We start from the raw sequence: 24,828 nt of genomic DNA on the forward strand, positions 1-24,828 counted from the left end.
TTACAAGGTGTTACCCAAGTTTAACATTCAAATGACTCAATGCATGCAGAACACTTTTGACTGATGTCTCTTGTCTTTGCGTAATTTAATCTGAGCATGGAGGACATTAAATGGCAGGCAGCGTGTTCATTTTCATCTATCTCATATTTGGAAGCTTAATTAATTGATTAATTGACAGGTGTGATGATCAACGGTTCTGAGTTATTACCTTTATTACTGAGACATGGGCTAAAATAAGGATAGAGTTCCCCAGTGAAGCATTGACCAGTAAAAGAATAGACATGAGATCTGGACTCCACATCATAAAAGGAGACCAAACCCTCCTCATAATCCACAAACACACCCACCTTCTGTGGCTTTACAGTCAGAGACAGACGGACAGAGGGGCAAGCACAAGCTTTATATTCATTCTCATTCCTCAGAACCACGGTCCAGAATCCCTTTACTTGTGTCCGTGTGATATCTTTCTTCCTGTTAACAGATTCAATGGCCACTCCTAAATCCCAGTCAGTCTTTCCCTTCACCTGAACCTCAAAATAAAATCTCCCTGATGAGAATCCTTCCTTTCCCAGGACAATGAGGTACCTGTCAAATCTCTTTTGGTTGTCTGTGAGTTTATGCCTTATGTCTTCATGTCTCACTTGTTTCTCATCATCAGACAGGGTGAGTCCAGGATGAGCTGTATCAGGATCCAGAGTCACGTCCACTGAGAGAGATCAGAGAATATGAATCACAACTGATGATGATGATGATGTTTGTGTTATTTAATGAATAATGTGTCAGTATATAAATGTAAAGTATTGTAGTATAAGAGTGAAGCGAGCAGATGACACACTGTACCTGCATACTGCTGCATCCACTTCAATTCTGTACAGACACATGACAATAAAACATCAGCACATCTGTCATGTGTAGGGACAAACTGATTTGATGAATATATTTCTGTACGTTATTTTTATATATTAATACAAATATTTACCAATGCTTTTGTTAATATTGTGTGTACAGTATGTCAACCTGGTTTTCCAAGCATAAATTGTTGTGTATCCTTGTTTTCATCACTATGTTTGGTTGGTTTAATTGAATGTAACAGAGTGTTTATCTTTAGAGCTGACAGAGACGTTGTTATATATAAATATATCAAATGATATATAAATTGTTCATGATGATAATTGGGAGTAGGAGCTCTAGGGCATGTGAATCTGGTCATTCTTCTGCAGGACACAAAAGAAAGTGTTCTGAAGAATGTTGGTAACCAAACCATAGTTGGTGGCAGCCATTGACCTCACAAAACCACTGAGAATGTGTGCTGGCTACCATTTATGCTTTGAAAAAGATTATAGGAAAACATTTCAAACATTTTGAAGGATGTTCTTATTTTATATCTTAGGGAAACTTATATGAATCTAGCCCCAGGTTCTTATAGTCAAAATCTAAAACTCTTGCTCTATGTTTTTTATGCTTTGTGTCTACTTAATGTTTTATTAAGATTTCTTATATAGTTGTTCCTTCTGTATTCACTCCAAAGTTATCACAAAATAGGTTTAAAACTGATAGTTGATGTCCATGGTGTACAAAATATTTCATTTTTGCTTTCCAGTCAATTTTTTAATGTACAGTGTACATTTATTTGATTTAAGGGATGACTTCCTCAATACAATATTATGTCTGTATAGAGTATTTGATCTTCACCTACCGGTTTCACTGAGTTTCTTGTGTAGAGTCTTCTGCAGTCGATTCAGAGATTTCAGCATCTTCTCCACACTCACATGACTCTTCATACTGATCTCAGGACAGTTCTTGATGTTTAAAGGGATGCACATGGATGAATGAATCTACAATAGGAGAAAAACCTCATAAGGAAACTGTCAGTTTCTTAGGTGTGTTAAAAGAGTCTCTCACATGTGCCTACAGTACCTAAGTCTCATACATTTTTATTCAAAGACACATTTAACAGTCTCATTTGAGTCCATTTTTTATATTGTTAAATGCTGAGGTCTGAGACCAAGTTGATACCTCAATGAAACACTACTATGGACTCAGCAAGTACTACATTTTTTATTATTTATCCCCGAATGACATATATGACCTGTATGAGTTGGAGATGATCTTCAGTATGTAAGATCTGCTGCAGCTCAATGTTTCTCTTCTTCAGTTCAGTGATCTCCTGTTTCAGATCTTTAATGAGATGTTTATCATGTTTCACTGCTGCTTTCTGCTTCTCCTCCATCACCTTCAGCAGTTCAGACTGAATTCTCTCAATAGATTGGATGAGATCAGCGAAGACAGCCACACCGGCTGCTTTCTCCTTCTCTGCGTTTTTCTGGTCAAACAAATCAATCAATAAATTAGTGAAGTTTGCTAAGACAATGTACATGACTACACGAACCAAGCAAGTACAGATTCTCTTATTAAATATTACTCCATTAAAAGTACTAATTTTCAGTGTAAAATACTTGTAGTTGTGTTTTTTTATTGAATTAAAAAAGTGCTGCAGGCCAACAGGCAGATTCTATCTAGACTGCATAATCATGTTTGTAATTATTTTAAATGAATAAAACAACAATAATTTCAGGTCCGTAGCCAGCCTATTGAAAGGCGAGGTTCTTCTTTTCAAAAAGTGGACCTTTTGCAGATTTTTTCCCTCCTTTTGTATTTAATTATGAGGTTCAATTGACCTTTTATGCACTAATTAAGTGCTGGATTAGCTTGTCTGCTAGTATCTTAACAAATGCTTTTTGATGCATTTTTGTCAACTTGCTTCGCAACGAGGAGACTCTGTTGGTCAGAGAGTGAGGCTTACACACTGCACAGCTCTTCACTAGCTGGCCTCCGTAACACATACACAGCTCATAAGTTTAAAGATCACACTAACAACAGAATAGATTTAATGAACTTTACTGAAATATAAATAATAATTCTTCTCATTGTCATTTCTTGACTCTCTGTCAATGCCTCTTTGCTGTGTTTTATTATTATAATTATGCTACGTTTATATGGCTATTATATTGTAGACTATTGAGTGGATAAATCCTTTTAAATATAAAAAAATATATATATATAACCCCTCCACCCATCATTCAGAGGCGATGCTTCTTCACCGTTGCTTTGAAAAGTGTATTGTGAGCGCGCACACACAAACACACGTCCAGCAACAATAATCATATTAATTTCAAACAGCAACCCAGAAATTTGTCACAAGCATTGATTAAAACAATGATGACAATAATCATTTAACGTTTAACAATAATTTTACACAATTGTGGGCATGTCCACATTACAACATTTCATAAACATTTACTATAGATCTGTCAGGTCAGAGAGACATTTACAATCATTAAAACTTAAAGTCTGCATTATTATGTTTTCATGCCATCATTTTCACACACACAAAAGCTATTCCATAATTTTGGCTGCATCCAAAACTGAAACTTTAGCTGATCAAATAGCAGCATAGATGTATCCCTAGCATAAGCAGTTGGGGCAAAGTTTATGTGTAAATGTATATAAATGTTATTTTCACTTCCTACAACAAGTAGAAATTTTGATTGCATTTCTACTGAGAACTTATTATTTTGTTTTTTTAATATTTATTTATCTCCAAAGTGATTTACATAATTTTGTTACAATGCCTTTGAAGCCTGTCTGAAATTGTTTCGGTAGGTCTTTGGGTCATAGATCGTTTCCAAATTCTGCATCCAAAGTCTTTGCATAATGGGCCGTAAAGGCAGCAAGTGAGCTACTTGTGTTTTCAGATGCAGCCTTCTGATATTATAAATATTTAAACTAATATTTCTTAACTCTTCTGAGTTCTGCTGAATGTTTGGTATGTTGAATCTTGTTGATTCTGTCTTGGATCATCTGCTGCTCATCTGTCTGTATCTTCAACAGCTGAATCTAGAGAAAGAAAAGACAAATTTGGTCACAACATCCTTTTTTTCAGATACTATAGCAATCAATAAGTGAAATGGTCTGATTATGATGATTTAATGTAGTGCTTTTCTTGTGTTTGACTGATTTGGTTTTTTTAAACAATATGCAAGAATCATCCAGCAAACAGGGTTTTGTTCATTTGTGTTTAGTCATTGTGGGGCCTTAGAAAAGACATGTAAGGGAGGTGGATCTTTTCTCTTTTTTAATGTGCTATTGTACTGTACTGTGTTTTAATGAACTGTATTATTTGTCAAAATAATGCAAAAAATTTAAGTGTGTGGGTACGTGCGGGTGCACGAGCCTGTACCTGTTTGTGAGGTTCTGCCTTTTTCATGTGTTTTTTAACTTGGTTTTCAAAATGTGATATATTTGTTGGCTCAAGTAGAGTTCATTGATATTAAAGTTGTCATATTCCACCATACTTCCTGTCTGCAGTATTAAATGATATATTAGCATTTAACCGATCTGTTGCAGCCTTGCAACTTTTCAATGTCTCTCAGATCTACAAATTCTGGTCTGATGCAAGTTCCAAGGACAAGACTAAAAAACAGAGGTGACTTGTATTTTCTCTGGCATTTAATATTCCCTGATCTATATAGAAAACATACTTTTTTAAACTCGTACAAAAGCTGTCTGGTTTGCACTGAATTGATGGTTTACTGGTTTATCATTGGAGTTTGGGTTGCTCACCGGGAGACTGCATTTATCAAATATTATTTACTAGAATGATCTTGCTTGTTCTATAATCACCAGCACTTTTCTGTGTTTCAGTTTGTCTTATTTTCTCCTGTAAAGCTGCTTTGGAACAATACACATTGTTGTTGTCTCTTCGCAACACTTTTGTTTATTAACACAAAGCTTGGTATGTGTCATCACTGGCACATCTTGTCTGCCTCATAATATTTTGGTGACCGCAACACTTAGTGGTCAAAAGTTATAAGCATTTTTTTCCCAAAGTGCATTTCCCTGTTTTTAATATTGGTTTTCAAAATCTGATCATCTGACATGTCCAAAATATATTTCCCTTCGGACAGTTGTTGGGGTTGAACCCGTACTTAATGCTTGCAGCTATATTTTATTTTTAGATTTCTATTTCTATTGCAAATCCAATAAAAGTAACCCAATCTTGAAACTCTGATTAAGGAAACAATCAGTTAACAATTACTTAACGAAAAAGATGGAAAATGGACAAAAGAGACCGTGGCAGCATAGTATGGATTAAACATTGTCAGTTACTCTCACCTTCTTTTCTTTACTCTCCTCTTCTAATGGAACGGTGTTGTGATTCTTGTGTTCTCCTTCAGTGCAGGACAGACACACGTGTGTCTGATCATCTCTACAGAAGAGCTCCAGAGGTCTCTCGTGTTTCTGACATATATAATCCTGCAGATTCTTCACAGGATCAATGAGTTTGTGTTTCTGTAATCCTGACACTCTCAAATGAGGCTCCAGGTGAGTTTCACAGTAAGAGCTCTGACACCCCAGACACGACTTCACAGCCTTCAGCTTTCCTTCAGTACAGATGTCACACACAACTTCAGCTTCAGCTTGCTTCTTGTTTGATTTCTTCTTGAAGTGATCTACAACGTCTCGGAGTGTTGTGTTGATCTTGAGATCAGGTCTCTGGTCGAATGTTTCATTACAGTTTGGACATATGCAGTATTTAATGTTGTTCCAGTGTGTGTTGAGGCAGGTTTTGCAGAAGTTGTGTCCACATGGAGTGCTGACTGGATCACTGAACACATCCAGACAAATTGAACACAGAAGATCCTCATCCATTGGACCACTCGATGTTGACATGCCTTAAAATGATTAAAATATATAATCTCCATTCGTGATTTTCCAAAAATGTAACATGTGAGTAAAGTTATTCATGCACTGTTTTTCTGATATTGACTCACCTGGAGGTTCATTTACACTTCGTCCTCTGGTTTTTCGTCTTTTTGGTGCTATTGGTGAAGACTCTGCCATTGACGTGCTATATTTCTGTCACTTTCCTATCGGTGCATATAATCACTCTAACAATGAGTGAAGAAATGTTCTGTTGTTAGATTAACAGCAGATCATTTAAAGAGTTAAAGCCTCTGTTTCGTTCATCATGTTACTTTCACTTTCTCTAATGCAATGGTGATGTCATAACTCCACCCATATACAATATTTACATACGGAAAATGTGAAACAGATCACATTTATAAACAATATTACAATTGCTTTGTTTAATGTTTACGCATCGCTGTCTGTACTGAAAGTGAGATATTATAAAATTACAAAAGCTTACTGAAGTGTAATATTTGTAAAGCATGTTCAGGACAAAAAAAACTAAAGAATAAAAAGAGTAGTTCCTTAGCGCGGAGGCCATGGCTGGGGAAAACAATTCATATGTTACACAACACAAGGGTTGACAGACCTATAAATGAGCAATTTTTAAAGAATGTTTACATAGTTATAGAGCTTAATGTTTATGTGCGCTTGAGAAATACCTGCATGATTTTTATTTCAGATGACAATCAAGTTAAAGCACAGAAGCCAATCTTCCTTTATGTAGAGATGTGATTGTAGCAAACTCACACTTACATTCATGTGCAGAAAATATTTCCAATATTCAACCACGTCATCACAGACACATTACATTCACTTCCAAATGGGTGTTTGCTGAAAGAGTTTGAGAGATTTTAAAAATGCATTTGTTTTGTTCTTGTAGGCCTATGTAGATTGATGGTTTGTTTTGCAAACGTATTTGCATAACTCCTGTATTTGATTTGCAAAACTCTGTACACCTGCTTGTGCATGTCTTAGGAGAGAGTTCTTACTCTCTTGCTATGGCTTTTAACTCTAGGTATTATAGAAGTTATATATTGAGTTAGAACATTATTATAATTTTTCTTTAATCAGAAATGTGTGTGGGTGTGCATGAACCGGTTTGTGCTGTTCTGCTTGTCATAGGCTGAATCCGAAATGGCATAATCTATGAGTAGGTTTCAGTAAGTATTTACTTAACAAGGGCTAAATGGATAACTGTTTTGCATGAATGGGTGTAGTATGAATGCGTTCCGGCCTTCGTACACCATACGTACGTGATCATGTGAGGTAATTCTTCTTCTGTTCCTTTTCAATGGCGGGTGGCAACTTATGTCAAGTGAAGTCAAGTCAGCTTTATTTATAAAGCGCTTTGTGCTTTTGAAATTTTCATTGTTACAAAGCAGCTGTACAAGAAAACATTGACTATAAGCAAAACATATAAGGTTATTCAAGGTGAGGCAAACAGTGCAAAACAGTATGCAAACTGTGGCGAAGAACCCAAAACTCCATTGGAGGAGAAAAAACCCTCAGAGGGAAACCAGGCCTAACCAGGGGATTCCAGTTCCACTCAGCACAAGCTTGATAGTGCTTGCACAACAAGGCAAAATAAAAAAATAGATTTACGATTATCATTAATAATTTTGTAGAGTCGACACGTCCTTTGTCCAGGTCTATCATCACAGCATTTGTCTGTTCTGGGCACGCACTGCGTCATGCGTAACCTTGGAACAATGAGACAAGACTGAGAGTAGAGTGATGTTCTGCACTGTTTGATGCAACAAATGCATCAGTTGTTATTGGAAGTGTTCCTGGTTCCGGTTGATCTAACTAGTGCAGCCTAAACCTTCGGAATATATATATTATGATAGTGTAGTGTATGCAAGATTAAAAACATGCGTCTTTAGTCTAGATTTAAACTGACAGAGTGTGTCTGCCTCCTGGACAGTGCAGGGAAGACTGTTTCAGAGTTTAGGCGCTAGATATGAAAAGGATCTGTACTTGATTTTGAAATTCTAGGTAATACCAACTGACCAGACGCCTGAGAGCTGTAAAACAAGAGATGTTCACTCAAGTAGTGAGAAGCTAAACCATGCAAGGCTTTAAAGTCCTGAATGTTTATTAAATAAGGCCACACTGATCTAAGATGGATTACACATTGAAAATGAACAATAAGTGCAGTATATCTGTTGGCCTTTATCACAGCATGTGCTATTGGTTATAAAATGACAAGAATATCTTCAAATGTTTTTAATGTTAATTGATTTATTGAAAGAAAACACTTATGCATTCATATACATTTTAATGTCAAATCTGTCATGTATCGACTGCCCATTCCACATAAAAAAACGGAATAACAGCTGCGAGTAAAAGTAAAAGACATTATATTGTCATCCAAAAAAGATGGGCTTAACTTTTTATTTCAAATTATGAAAAGCAATTGTTTATTTTATCACAGGTGTGATGATCAATAGGATTTTACTATTCAGATATGATCCAAAATAAGGATAGAGTTTCTCAGTGAAGGATTGACCAGTATAAGAGTAGATATGAGATCTGGACTCCACATCATAAAAGGAGATCAAACCCTCCTCATAATCCACAAACACACCCACCTTCTGTGTCTTTACACTCAGAGACAGACGGACAGAAGGATCAGAACCAGCTATATATACATTTTTTGGATTAATCATCCACAAACGCCAGATTCCATCATCTGATGTCAATGGAATAACTCCCTTCCTGTTAACAGATTCTCTGGTCACTCCTAAGATCAAGTCAGTATTTCCCTTCACCTGAACCTCATAATAAAATCTCCCTGATGAGAATCCCTCCTTTACTCAGGACAGATGGAAATCTATCAAATCTCTTTGGGTTGTCTGAAAGTTTATGATAAATGTCTCCAGTTCTCACTTGTTTCTCATCATCAGACAGAATGAGTCCAGGATGAGCTGTATCAGGATCCAGAGTCACATCCACTGAGAGAGATCAGAGAATATGAATCACAACTGATGATGTTTGTGTTATTTAATGAATAATGTATCAGTATATAAATATAAAGTATTGTAATATAAGAGTGAAGAGAACGGAAGACTGTTCCTGCAAACTGCTGCATCCACTCTCTGTAAAGACAAATGACAATAAAACATCAGTTAATCTTGTGATTTGTGTTTGTTTGTGTGTCTTAATAATCAATCGTAAACAAACTTGGCTTGAATCATCTCTAAAGTCTCATATTTTACTTCTGGAATAAAGACTATTAGAGCAAAAGGAAACATCCAACATATAGTGAATCTGTCATCATACAAAACCTAAGATCATTGACCATAAAGTTGTCTTTACAATAAAAACTAAATTGCACATTTGTGTAAAAATGAAGATTTCATTGCATTCAAGTTAAACTGTTTAAAGAGGATCAGATCTTTACTAACCAGCTTTGTCTTTCTCCAGGTCACTGTTTCTCTTCTGCAGCTCAGTGAAGTCTTTTTGCAAGAATTCAAGTCTAGCTAATGTTTCCAAGAAAAAGACAGAGATGATCTCATATGTATCTTGTGAAACAATTCAGCAAAAATCTTAACAATTAACAGAATGTCCTGAGATGAACCAAAATAACATCAAATTCTGAACTCTCAACATGAATCTTACTATGTGAACAGTTGCCTTATTTGTTTGTATTAGAAACTGCATTTGTGACACTGGACCACAAAACCAGTTATAATAGTTATAAATGTATAGAATTCATATATCATCTGCTAGAACTCTAGACTGAAAATCTGAGGGAAATCTGAGCACAAGTCTTGTAGTGTGATCCACAGACAAATGACAATAAAACATCAGCTAATATTGTGATTTGTGTTTGTTTGTGTGTCTTAATAATCAATTGTAAACAAACTTGGCTTGCTTGGCAGTTCAACCCCCCTATAATAACACTATGTGTGTTGTGTGTACAGGATAATCTTTATTTGTGAGGACCAAATGTTGGTCCTCATATGAACTTGAACTTGAAATGTTCCCACTTATACAGTGAATTATCATTACAACCCACTTGTGAGGACATTTTGTTGGTCCCCACTAATACTAATCTTGTTTTTCTTTAAATCTAATGTCTAGCACATGTTTGTGTGATTATTAGGTTTAGTTGTTGTGGTTCAGAGATAGAATATCATAAGACTGATATAAAATCAATGGATGTCTATGTAATGTCCCCACTATTGTGTGTGTGTGCATTTCATATGTTAAACAAAACTTCTTTATTTATTTGCTGATTTGATTTCATTATTTAAATGTTTCCTTTATTATAATTTTGTTCTTTGTACTTGATGTGTCTGCCGTCTTGAATCATCTCTATAGTCTCATATTTTACTTCTGGAATAAAGACTATTAGAGCAAAAGGAAACAACCAACATACAGTGAATCTGTCATCATACAAAACCTAAGATCATTGACCATAAAGTTGTCTTTACAATAAAAACTAAATTGCACATTTGTGTAAAAATGAAGATTTCATTGCATTCAAGTTAAACTGTTTACAGAGGATCTGATCTTTACTAACCAGCTTTGTCTTTCTCCAGGTCACTGTTTCTCTTCTGCAGCTCTGTGATTTCTTTTTGCAAGGATACGAATCTAGCTAATGTTTCCAAGAAAAAGACAGAGGTGATCTCATATGTATCTTCTGAAACAATTCAGCAAAAATCTTAACAATTAACAGACTGTCCTGAGATGAACCAAAATAACATAAAAAATCTGATCTCTCAACATTAATCTTACTATATGTGAACAGTTGCCTTATTTGTTTGTATTCGAAACTGCATTTGTGACACTGAACCACAAAACCAGTTATAATAGTTATAAATGTATAGAATTCATATATCATTGTCATGATTCCGCTATCATGTCATGTTTATTCTTGGTCTTGCAGCGCAGTCATGGCATAGCCTTAGGTTTTGTGTGAGAAAGACATGGCTTCGTTTTGATTCTGACATGCCATGTGCTTTCTCGTGTCTTGTCAGTGTTTCCCGCCTTTTGTCTCGTTAGCCTTCCCATTAGTGTTTCATTACCTTCACCTGCCCCTTGTTAATTATCCTGTGCTTGTTCCCCTATTTAATGCCCTCTTGTCTATTGTCTTGTGCTCGTTCGTTGTGCTCGTTCGTTGTACTTGTATGCCGTTCTTGTGCCTTGTACCCGTAAACCTTCAATAGTCAAGTCTAGTCTTAGTGTTTTGTATTAGTTAGTCTTTGTGAGTGTTAGTGCTAGTCTGTTTTAGTTAAGTCCTCCTTCGGTTATTGTGTACTGTCTTTTTACCCCCTCGTGGGTTTTTGTTTTCTGTTTATATTAAAGTCTATTTGTTAACCCCTTCATCCCCGTTTCGCTGCCTGCATTTGGGTTCTCCTTCAGTTCCATAACATATCATCTGCTAGACTGAAAATCTGAGGGAAATCTGAGCACAAGTCTTGTAGTGTGATCCACAGACAAATGACAATAAAACATCAGCTGATCTTGTGATTTGTGTTTGTTTGTTTGTTTGTTTGTTTGTTTGTTTGTTTGTTTGTTTGTTTGTTTGTTTGTTTGTTTGTTTGTTTGTTTGTTTGTGTGTCTGTGCGTCTTAATAATCAATTGTAAACAAACTTGGCTGGCTTGGCAGTTCAACCCCCCTATAATAAAACTATGTGTGTTGTGTGTACAGGATAATCTTTATTTGTGAGGACCAAATGTTGGTCCTCATATGAACTTGAACTGTTCCCACTTATACAGTGAATTATCATTACAACCCACTTGTGAGCACATTTTGTTGGTCCCCACTAATAAAAATGTTGTTTTTCTTTAAATCTAATGTCTAGCACATGTTTGTGTGATTATTAGGTTTAGTTGTTGTGGTTCAGAGATAGAATATCATAAGACTGATATAAAATCAATGGATGTCTATGTCCCCACTATTGTGTGTGTGTTTCAAATCTTCTACAAAAATCCTTCTTTATTTGCTGATTTGATTTCATTATTTAAATTTTTCCTTTATTATAATTTTGTTCTTTGTACTTGATGTGTCTGCCGTCTTGAATCATCTCTATAGTCTCATATTTTACTTCTGGAATAAAGACTATTAGAGCAAAAGGAAACAACCAACATACAGTGAATCTGTCATCATACAAAACCTAAGATCATTGACCATAAAGTTGTCTTTACAATAAAATCTAAATTGCACATTTGTGTAAAAATGAAGTTTTCATTGCATTCAAGTTAAACTGTTGAGGATCTGATCTTTACTAACCAGCTTTGTCTGTCTCCAGGTCACTGTTTCTCTTCTGCAGCTCTGTGATTTCTTTTTGCAAGAATTCAAGTCTAGCTAATGTTTCCAAGAAAAAGACAGAGATGATCTCATATGTATCTTCTGAAACAATTCAGCAAAAATCTTAACAATTAACAGAATATCCTGAGATGAACTAAAATAACATCAAACATCTGATCTCTCAACATGGATCTTACTGTAACCAGTTGCCTTTTTTGTTTGTATTCGAAACTTCATTTGTCGTAATAGTTAATTTATCAAATTTAATTTAACTATCATTTGAAAGCTGAATAAATAGACTTTCTATTGATGTATGGTGTTTGGATACAATACAATATTTGGCTGAGATATCACTTTTTAAAACTCTGGAATCTAAGGGTGCAAAAATAAAATCTTAAATATTGAGAAAATGGCCTTTAAAGTTATCCGTCTGAGGTGCTGTAGCAGGCTATTGCTAAGAAGAAACAGACTTGTTTTAAGGCTTTGTGGAGAATAGATGAACCTGAAAGCTGAACTTCTAAGCTTAACATAGATACCAAACTTGAGTGGGTAATTCTCCAAGAGCGGACAGCAGTGAGTGAAGATTGTACGGGTGTTTCTGGCTTATTTTTGTTCACACTAAAGAATGTGAATCTACGTCATGAAGTGTTGAATGTTGGGAGGATCGCTGCTAGTGCAGTCAATGTAGTATTTTTTTCTTGTTTGATTTGGAAATATAACTGGGGTGCGTCGGTCTTGCTGTGTTAAAAACTGCAATTACGCAGAATCGTTCAGGGAAAGCCCTGGTACTTTCACTTTCTATTTCTCCGTATACCAAACAAAATAAGAAATTATATCAAAACAATAATAGCAGTGGACTATAATCTTCCCAAGATGCCAAATCAAAACTGAGCAAAAGTCTTGTAGTGTGATTCAGCTTTAAGACTTGTTGTTTGGTTCAGATGTAGATTTACAATATTGGTGCAGTATTTAAATAAATGAAGAGTTTGGATCCAAAATGATATAATGCAAAAGCTCTAAAAATTTTTTTAAAAAATCATATTTTTGTATTATGTCATCATGTTTCTATTGTGTTTTATTGTCTACACCAGATGCGACAGGTGTGACATGAAAACCTGCTGCTTCTTAATGGGTTTGTCACATCGTGCCGCGCCGCATCCAGTGTGGAAAATGTTTTATTATAATGGGTTCTGATGTGTTTCTATAATGTTTTTGTTGTGTTGTGTTGTGTTGTGTTGTGTTGTGTTGTGTTGTGTTGTGTTGTGTCTGGTGTCGACACAGTGTTAGTTAGCTGTACTTTTTTCGTTATTATTACTTAAATCAAAACAAATCAACTGCACTTTGATTTATATTCATTGGAATACACAATAAAAAAATAGTTTTCTAGTTTAGGAGCCAAACTCTTCATTTGTTCTGTAGCTCAGGGTTTCCTGAACTGGTGTAGAACATTAAACTTTGTGTATTATCTTCACCTACCAGATGCAATAATTAACAACACTAACAGGAAAATTCCTACAATCCTTGAGCAAAAATCCTCAGATGAAAACATTTGCTGACGTCTCAAGAGCTCCTGATGTTGTTCCTAAAAGAAAACACACCGGTGATGTCACATGTTTCTTGTGTAGCATTTCAGCAGAAATCTTAATAATTAACAGACTATCCTGAGATGAATATGATATTAAGTCAAAAACCAGACATCTCTGGTGGATCTCTCAAAATGCTGCTGGGGTTTTAAAAAGCCTCAAACCCGACTGTTGGGATCAAATAACCAAGCAAATGGTTTTGACCCAACAGTGGGTTAAAAGAACTCAACATTTTGGGTGAAAACAACCTATCAGGGGTTAATTATGACCCGAAGGTCAAGTTCATCCATTTTTGTCAGTAGAAACCAATTTGTTTGTCGTCTTGCATCGCGCCACATACAGAAGGGCCAGTATATTTTGTTTATAATGGATTCTGTTGTCTTTTGTTGCTATCGTGTTACTTTCTGTCCACAGTTTTGTTTGTATTTCAACTGATAAAATGTCACTTTGAAAAAAGTATCTACCAAAAATATCAAATAAATATAATTTGTTTGTAAAAATATAAATGTCAATGTATATATTAATATAACTCAATGAAGTATCCTTAGATATGAAAGAGCCTGTATGATGAGAGAGAGATTCGCTGACCTGTAAGAGGAGGAGATTATTTTCAGTGTTTGAGATCTTCTGCTGCTGCTCAGCGTCTCTCATCTTCAGCTCAGTGATCTCCTGATCTCGATCTCTGATGGTATTTTCATACTGTCTCTCTGCTGTCTTCTGTTTCATCAACACCATCACCAGCACATCGTGTCTCATCTTCAGCTCAGTGATCATCTGATCTCGATCTCTGATGGTATTTTCATACTGTCTCTCTGCTGTCTCCTGTTTCATCAACACCATCACCAGCTCATCGTGTCTCATCTTCAGCTCCTTGTTTATCTTCTTCAGCTGAGTGATCTCCTGATCTCGAACTTTAATGAAGTTCTCTGCTGTCCTCTTCTTCTGTTTCACCATCTTCAGCTCAGCGTCTCTCTTCTTCAGCTCATCGTCTCTCTTCTTCAGCTCAGCTTCTGCCTTCTTCAGCTCAGTGATCTCCTGATCTTGAACTTTAATGAAGTTCTCTGCTGTCCTCTGCTTCTGTTTCACCATCTCCAGCTCAGCGTCTCTCTTCTTCAGCTCAGCGTCTCTCATCTTCAGCTCATCGTCTCTCTTCTTCAGCTCAGCGTCTGTCTTCTTCAGCTCAATGATTTCCTGATCTTGAACTTTACTGAAGTTCTCTGCTGCCCTCTGCCTCTGTTTCACCATCTCCAGCTCAGCGTCTCTCTTCTTCAGCTCAGCGTCTGTCTTCTTCAGCTCAATGATCTCCTGATCTCGATCTTTAATGATGTTCTCTGCTGCCCTCTGCCTCTGTTTCTCCATCTCCAGCTCAGCGTATGAGAGTTTGTGTTTCTGTAATCCTGACACTCTCAAATGAGGCTCCAGGTGAGTTTCACAGTAAGAGCTCTGACACACCAGACACGACTTCACAGCCTTCAGCTTTCCTTCAGTACAGATGTCACACACAACTTCGGCTTCAGGTTGTTCTTCTTGAGTTTTCTTCTTATGTTCATCCACAAGTTCTCGGAGTGTTGTGTTAATCCTGAGATCAGGTCTCTGGTTGAAAGTTTCTTTACAGTATGGACATCTGCAGTCTTGATCGCTGTTCCAGCATGTACTGAGACAGATCTTACAGAAGTTGTGTCCACATGGAGTGCTGACTGGATCACTGAACACTTCCAGACAGATTGAACACTCAAGCCTCTCACTCATTTGATAACTGAAAGATGACATCACTGCAAAAATAAATTATGAAATTATATCAAAAAGTTATACATTTGACATGTTCCTTTTGGTTTTAAAAACAGTAATATACTTTTATGCTCGACATTAAAATAAATTGTGTCTCTCACTGGGGTGAGCTTTTATATTAAAAGTTACTGAAACAAAATAAAACGATTAACTGCAGTACATGCGATTATCTGAAGTAAATGTGATGAACATAAACTTCATAAACTTCCCGTTTCTTTGTTGCGTGTTACAAAAACTATTAAATTTACAATCACATAACAAATTTAAATCTTTTTTTGTCCAACATTCTCATATAAAATACTTAACCCGAGGACTAATATTAGAAATCTGTTGAGGAAAATCTGTGTTATATTTCTGTCACTTTCTTGTATGAAAAGATTAACTGTGTTCACTCTTACAATAATTCAATTCTGTCGTGATCCTAGACCTGTCTTGGTTCTGTGTCCTGTGTTGTTCGTGGGGGTGAACTCGTGGGGAGCCGGTTTGACAGCTCCGCACGTGATCGGTGTCTACGACACTTGCCCCGATTCTCTTATCCCCTCACCAGGTTTCCATCACATCACTACACGCATGGTGTCCCAGTACCATGACACAATTCAATTAGTTTATATAGCGCTTTTCACAATGTGCAATTGTGCATTGTTCCAAAGCAGCTTTACAGGAGCAAATAAGAAAAACAAAAAAACACACAAAGGTAAAACACAGCACAGTGCATGGTGTTTATAGACCAAGCAAGATCATTCTAATAAATAATATCTAATAAATAAATACATAAATGCAGTCTCCAGGTGAGCAAACCAAAACTGCCCTGCTGTGGGCGATGAACCCAAGCTCCAATGATGAATGAATGGAGAGAAAAAAACTCGGGAGAAACCAGGCTCAGCCAGGAGGGTCAGATCTCCTCTGACATGTCATAGCTGCACACAGTGACCCTGTCCAAAATCAACCGAGCAAATGTCCACGAAGAACAGGGAGAGCCGACCAGCTGCTACCCAGGAAGCCCCACGCGCCGGAACTGTGCAGGTCCAACCCGGTCCCATTCCATAGAACAGAGGAACAACCAGGGAAAATAGTAATGGCATAATGTAACTTATTCCTGTGTTGTCTGACATCGACCGCAAAACAAAACAAAACCAGACCCACACAGCCCCAACAAATGAAACCCCCAAACCACAACCAACAAGCCACCCCCCCCCCCCCACAAACACCCACCTACCACCCTCCAATCAAAGTCACTAAGTGCAGCTATAACTTCAAACTGCTGTCATGTGATGTAAGTTTAGCATTAATGTGCTGTTGGTTGGGGATGAAATACCTGAAGAAATATTCAGTTTAAACACTTCAGTAGTTTAATGCACCAGTATCAATGTAAATCAAGAGTTTCACATTTTTTCGTTGCTACAGGAATTAAACAAGTATTTTCAAAAACCTATAAACCAGAAGTTTTAGTCTATTTCAGGCAGTTACACTCCCCTTTGTCACCAAACTTGTTTCTATCATTTGCAGACAAAGCCACTACAGTGATTATGGCCAATTAAGTACAGTTAATACATTTCAGAGTAACTGGAGATGTACATGCACACATGAATCTCACATGATCAAGACAAATATGAGAAGGGATTTAAATGATAAAATATTTCCAAATCACATTTGCCCCAAGTATTGCCTTTCTAGTGTGAACAGAAGAATAAAACAGCATTTTGCTTATTGATTAAATACGCTCTCACACTTAAATCTGCTTAACCACTAACATTATAAATCTATATGGACCGTGCGTGTTAGCTTGACCTTCTCTTGTTGCTACATAGATGTTACAGGTATTGTCACACACCTGCAAACCAGGAAGTTCAGTCTATTCGTGTCACTCATAACTTTTTGTGTCAACAAAGCCACAGTGATTCTGGCTCCTAAAGTACATTTTAAATATATTTTAAAGTAACTGGAGATAAATATATTCAGGGCTGTGCACAGACATTTTGAGGGGCAGTGGCCAAAACTAAAAAAGGGGCACCAGTTAGTGCAGAAGGCAGCATTCGGTCAAAGATATTTCAGACTTTATTATATATGTTTTGATAGAAAATCACAATTACGCATGGTATAAGACACTTAATTTAATATTATACAGCATAAATCTATACTATGTTATACTAAGCTATGTGCAACTCTTTTAGGTAATTAACATTCATTTATGTTCAGTCCTACCATATTATCTGAATAAAATATTATTAATATTATATGATAAACGATTATAGATTATAATGGAAAATGCAGGCTACTGTACAAACTATCAGCTAAATTTAAAATGTTAATTTACCTGCTGGCTTGCTGGAGCTTTCAATCCAGGTTTGCAGTGATGAACTGCCTGTGCTAGAATCCCTTCGATTTAGTTTCCTTTCCAGTTTTTTTTTTCGTGAAGGCATTATTTTTCAGCAAATTTTGTTATTATTTTATTTTATATCAGATCGGGTAAAACAAAAGTCTATAAGAATTAAAATTTTCTTTTGAGAACGTGGATATTTTCTATTCATATTTTGTATTCATATTAGAAGACCAGGAGAAAACATTACCGACAAAAAACTATGTAATTATTAAGTCAACCCCTGTCTGTAATACTGATGTCCTTTAAAGTCTGACGAATTTCTGAAACTGCTGTTTAGGTAACAGATCGTCGAGAGTAGCCGCGTGTGGGAGGAGCTGAAAACGGGGACGTGAAACCATAGACACACACTGTTAGATGTCGCTGTAGATTAGCAGCACATTACTGTAAAAATCCACAGTACAATACTGCATCTGTATATTACAGTAAAATACTGCAGCTCATAATGCATTCTGGGTAATTTTCATTGAGCGGGAAACTTTTACAGTAAATTTTGGTCTCGCTGTAACCTCGCTGTAGCTTTGCTGTAACGTGTAACGAAAGTGTGCCACAACAACGTCATCACGTCAAATCACACAGAGCACATCCTGGCTGCAGCTGGAGGAGGATAATCGATTTCTGGCTGTTTGGTAAGTTTTTAGTTTGGTTTATTTTATGTGTTTCATACAAAAAAATATTTTGTTTTTGTATTTTGCACAACAGTTTGTCACAGTGTTGTTTTAAACGTGGAATGAGAGAGATATGGTCGCCAACAAGCGTTGCTTCTACCTCAGAAATTAAACTAAGTCAGCCCACTGCTAACCCGTTTTACACATCTCACTTAATGAATATAGGATTATTTCAACCATTTATGAGGGTTTTGGTGAGTTTATTTTCTGTCAAATAGTTGAAGTTCGTTTATAATGGCGAGCTAGGTAAACCGACTTGTATTTGGTAATAGATAAACTCGCGTTTGTGTTCAAATAAAATAATCTTTGACCAATTCAACTAAGATTCCTCCTAAATAAATCTCATACGAAATAACAAAGTCACTGTAAAGTAGCCCACACAGCTACCAAACTGCTTCACACAAAATGAAACGTCATAACTGTGATGAGTGCGATCCATACAGATTTCATTACTAACAGATTTATAAATGTGTTTGCGGCGCTTATTTCTGTATTTACGGTATATCCGCAGAAGCAGATATGATATGATTTAGAGTGTTTTACATTCAGTTGGCCAAAAAGTTTTGTATGACAATATATTTGTAGCGATATTGCTTCCAACACCTCAAACCAATGCACGCACTTTGCTAAAGAGCGCTGCTGACTCCGCCTTTACGTAATGACGCTGTACGGAAAGAGGAGCGCGATCAGCTTTAAATGCATTTCCAAAAACACATTGACTTTCGCTACACCAACGGTATAGAAAATGCAATCCCAAATATTTGAACTCTTAATGTTAATGTATACAGGGGAAAACATTTAAATGATCATTTTGCTACATTTTTGATTGACTATCTTAAGCGTATATAATAAACATGGTTTCTAAATTTCAGCAAGTAACATATCATTATATATTTCTTCTTACAGCTCTAACGTCACAGTTTGGTCCACTTTTGCACCCTGGGCTTATGAGTTTCTGTAAGTATTGACCATGTATATATAATACAACTTTTATTCAAATTTGTTTCTGGTTTTACTTCTGACTTTTTAGTAACACTTACAATAAGGTTATATTTGTTAACATAGGATGTTAATACATTTTAACATTTGGCAATACATTTTTAAATCAATCAATTTATCGCTGTTCACATTAGTTAATTAATAATGAATTCTCAAATATTATTAATGTTGAAAAATATATTGTTCATTGTTAGTTCATATTATCTAAACCATTAATAAATGTTATGGAATAAAACCTTATAGTAAAGTGTTAATGAATTTTCTTTCACCATTTACTTCACAATTTGTACTTATTTCAATGGCTAACAGATTTTGTTATTTTTGGCTTTACAGTCTCACCATTGATATTTTGGCTGGATTTGGTCATTTTTAAACCAAGCAAGTCATCCCAGGATGTCCAGTTACAACTGCAAGTCATGTAGTTTCTCGACAAAAATACCCACACCCACACAACACTCTCACACAGCACCACACAACACTCTCACACACCCGCACACAACACTCTCGCACACACACACAACACTCTAACACAGCCCCACACAACACTCTCACACAGCACCACACAACACTCTCACACACCCGCACACAACACTCTCATACACACACACACAACCCTCTCACACAGCCCCACACAACACTCTCACACACCCGCACACAACACTCTCACACACACACACAGCCCCACACAACCCTCTCACACAGCCCCACACAACACTCTCACACACACACACAACACTCTAACACAGCCCCACACAACACTCTCACACAGCACCACACAACACTCTCACACACCCGCACACAACACTCTCATACACACACACACAACCCTCTCACACAGCCCCACACAACACTCTCACACACCCGCACACAACACTCTCACACACACACACACAACCCTCTCACACAGCCCCACACAACACTCTCACACACCCGCACACAACACTCTCACACACACACACACACACAACCCTCTCACACAGCCCCACACAACCCTCTCACACACCCGCACACAACACTCTCACACACACACACAACCCTCTCACACAGCCCCACACAACCCTCTCACACAGCCCCACACAACACTGTCACTCACCCAAACACCAACACTCTCACACAGCCACACACAACACTCTCACACACAACACTCTCACACAGCCCCACACAACACTCTCACACAGCCACACACAACACTCTCACACACAACACTCTCACACAGCCACACACAACACTCTCACACAGCCCCACACAACCCTCTCACACACCCGCACACAACACTCTCACACACACACACAACCCTCTCACACAGCCCCACACAACCCTCTCACACAGCCCCACACAACACTCTCACACAGCCACACACAACCCTCTCACACAGCCACACACAACACTCTCACACAGCCCCACACAACACTCTCACACAGCCCCACACAACACTCTCATACACACACACACAACCCTCTCACACAGCCCCACACAACACTCTCACACACCCGCACACAACACTCTCACACACACACACAGCCCCACACAACCCTCTCACACAGCCCCACACAACACTCTCACACACACACACAACACTCTAACACAGCCCCACACAACCCTCTCACACAGCCCCACACAACACTCTCACACACACACACAACACTCTAACACAGCCCCACACAACACTCTCACACAGCACCACACAACACTCTCACACACCCGCACACAACACTCTCATACACACACACACAACCCTCTCACACAGCCCCACACAACACTCTCACACACCCGCACACAACACTCTCACACACACACACAGCCCCACACAACCCTCTCACACAGCCCCACACAACACTCTCACACACACACACAACACTCTAACACAGCCCCACACAACACTCTCACACAGCACCACACAACACTCTCACACACCCGCACACAACACTCTCATACACACACACACAACCCTCTCACACAGCCCCACACAACACTCTCACACACCCGCACACAACACTCTCACACACACACACACAACCCTCTCACACAGCCCCACACAACACTCTCACACACCCGCACACAACACTCTCACACACACACACACACACAACCCTCTCACACAGCCCCACACAACCCTCTCACACACCCGCACACAACACTCTCACACACACACACAACCCTCTCACACAGCCCCACACAACCCTCTCACACAGCCCCACACAACACTCTCACACAGCCACACACAACACTGTCACTCACCCAAACACCAACACTCTCACACAGCCACACACAACACTCTCACACACAACACTCTCACACAGCCCCACACAACACTCTCACACAGCCACACACAACACTCTCACACACAACACTCTCACACAGCCACACACAACACTCTCACACAGCCCCACACAACCCTCTCACACACCCGCACACAACACTCTCACACACACACACAACCCTCTCACACAGCCCCACACAACCCTCTCACACAGCCCCACACAACACTCTCACACAGCCACACACAACCCTCTCACACAGCCCCACACAACACTCTCACACAGCCCCACACAACACTCTCACACAGCCACACACAACACTGTCACTCACCCAAACACCAACACTCTCACACAGCCACACACAACACTCTCACACACAACACTCTCACACAGCCCCACACAACACTCTCACACAGCCACACACAACACTCTCACACACAACACTCTCACACAGCCACACACAACACTCTCACACAGCCCCACACAACCCTCTCACACACCCGCACACAACACTCTCACACACACACACAACCCTCTCACACAGCCCCACACAACACTCTCACACAGCCCCACACAACACTCTCACACAGCCACACACAACCCTCTCACACAGCCACACACAACACTCTCACACACAACACTCTCACACAGCCCCACACAACACTCTCACACAGCCACACACAACACTCTCACACACAACACTCTCACACAGCCACACACAACACTCTCACACAGCCCCACACAACCCTCTCACACACCCGCACACAACACTCTCACACACACACACAACCCTCTCACACAGCCCCACACAACCCTCTCACACAGCCCCACACAACACTCTCACACAGCCACACACAACCCTCTCACACAGCCCCACACAACCCTCTCACACAGCCCCACACAACACTCTCACACAGCCACACACAACACTCTCACACAGCCCCACACAACACTCTCACACAGCCCCACACAACACTCTCACACAGCCACACACAACACTGTCACTCACCCAAACACCAACACTCTCACACAGCCACACACAACACTCTCACACACAACACTCTCACACAGCCCCACACAACACTCTCACACAGCCACACACAACACTCTCACACACAACACTCTCACACAGCCACACACAACACTCTCACACAGCCCCACACAACCCTCTCACACACCCGCACACAACACTCTCACACACACACACAACCCTCTCACACAGCCCCACACAACCCTCTCACACAGCCCCACACAACACTCTCACACAGCCACACACAACACTGTCACTCACCCAAACACCAACACTCTCACACAGCCACACACAACACTCTCACACACAACACTCTCACACAGCCCCACACAACACTCTCACACAGCCACACACAACACTCTCACACACAACACTCTCACACAGCCACACACAACACTCTCACACAGCCCCACACAACACTCTCACACAGCCACACACAACACTCTCACACAGCCCCACACAACACTCTCACACAGCCCCACACAACACTCTCACACAGCCACACACAACACTGTCACTCACCCAAACACCAACACTCTCACACAGCCACACACAACACTCTCACACACAACACTCTCACACAGCCCCACACAACACTCTCACACAGCCACACACAACACTCTCACACACAACACTCTCACACAGCCACACACAACACTCTCACACAGCCCCACACAACCCTCTCACACACCCGCACACAACACTCTCACACACACACACAACCCTCTCACACAGCCCCACACAACCCTCTCACACAGCCCCACACAACACTCTCACACAGCCACACACAACACTGTCACTCACCCAAACACCAACACTCTCACACAGCCACACACAACACTCTCACACACAACACTCTCACACAGCCCCACACAACACTCTCACACAGCCACACACAACACTCTCACACACAACACTCTCACACAGCCCCACACAACACTCTCACACAGCCCCACACAACACTCTCACACAGCCACACACAACACTGTCACTCACCCAAACACCAACACTCTCACACAGCCACACACAACACTCTCACACACAACACTCTCACACAGCCCCACACAACACTCTCACACAGCCACACACAACACTCTCACACACAACACTCTCACACAGCCACACACAACACTCTTACACACGACACTCAGTTTGAATGGAACATTTTAACTACAGACCAGTGTTTTCTTTGCCAGTGTTAGATGAATCCTGTCACTTTGTTGCTATTGTTTGTTTTGATATGTAATGTATGAATATTTTTGCTCACTTAAATGTTGTAATATATATAGTAGTCAACATCTGAAGTGGGTCAAAAAAGTTACAAGAATAGGTATTGTTCTCGCCTTTTTGATCCACTTTAAATGTTGACTACTGTACATAGTCATTATATGTTGTTAATGTAATACATCATTCTTCAATACTGTTTTAAATGTTTTAATACTTTTTGTTTCAATGAAATGATTCAATAAAAAATTTGCCTGGATTGCCTTTTGATTCATAATGTCAAGTATAGCAGTTTTATAATATTAATAACTACAGATTTATATCCAAACTAGCTAAAATATATAATAATATTTGTAATTATTGCCAATACGAATTAAATAGTAATTTGTCAATATAGGTATTACAGTAAATTGCAGTAAAAATACAGTAAAGTACTGTGTTGTATCTATACAGCAATATTTTTTTGTACTGTAGTAATCTATTACAGTACAGCACTGTAAATCAAAATACAGTAACTTACTGGCAACCGTGCTGCCAGTAAGTTACTGTAAAAATACAAGCAAATCGTTAACAGTGCATACATATCTACATATACACTCATAAATATATATATACATATATATACAGGGGAGTGCAAGCTTTTCAAAGGTGAGGGGATGTGATTTGTTTATTAACAATAAAAACAAATGATACAATGAAAGAGGGGTACAATATGTATAACATACAAGATATAAAAAGCTTCCCATTTAAATGAGTGATACTAGAAAAGTATAAAACACACTCGGAACACACAAAAAATAAGTCAAAACTTTGTGGTGAGAATACATAACAGAAAAATACAAGAAAAATATTTTTCCCTTACTCAGGACATATTGAGGAAATAAAAAT

General features: G+C 38.6%; 1 protein-coding gene across 1 annotated transcript; it reads right to left on the reverse strand.

Moving 5' to 3' along the window:
* Window positions 1-167: 167 nt before the first annotated feature.
* LOC306910442 (uncharacterized protein) lies at window positions 168-18,032 on the reverse strand (the record flags this gene model as incomplete). The annotated part of the gene is made up of 15 exons (XM_079485019.1): window positions 17,699-18,032; window positions 14,185-15,368; window positions 13,490-13,595; window positions 11,996-12,070; window positions 10,283-10,357; window positions 9,162-9,236; window positions 8,790-8,852; window positions 8,644-8,708; window positions 8,213-8,354; window positions 5,176-5,735; window positions 3,802-3,897; window positions 2,090-2,323; window positions 1,697-1,835; window positions 841-867; window positions 168-706 (listed from the first exon to the last, which is right to left on the reverse strand). The coding sequence occupies exons 1-15, from the start codon at window positions 17,802-17,804 to the stop codon at window positions 168-170; spliced, it is 3,486 nt and encodes a 1,161-aa protein (XP_079341145.1). The 5' UTR covers window positions 17,805-18,032.
* Between the last annotated feature and the right edge of the window lie 6,796 nt (window positions 18,033-24,828).

This window comes from Barbatula barbatula (genome assembly GCF_947034865.1).
Source record: "Barbatula barbatula genome assembly, chromosome: 21".
In the NCBI taxonomy this organism is placed as follows: domain Eukaryota; kingdom Metazoa; phylum Chordata; class Actinopteri; order Cypriniformes; family Nemacheilidae; genus Barbatula; species Barbatula barbatula.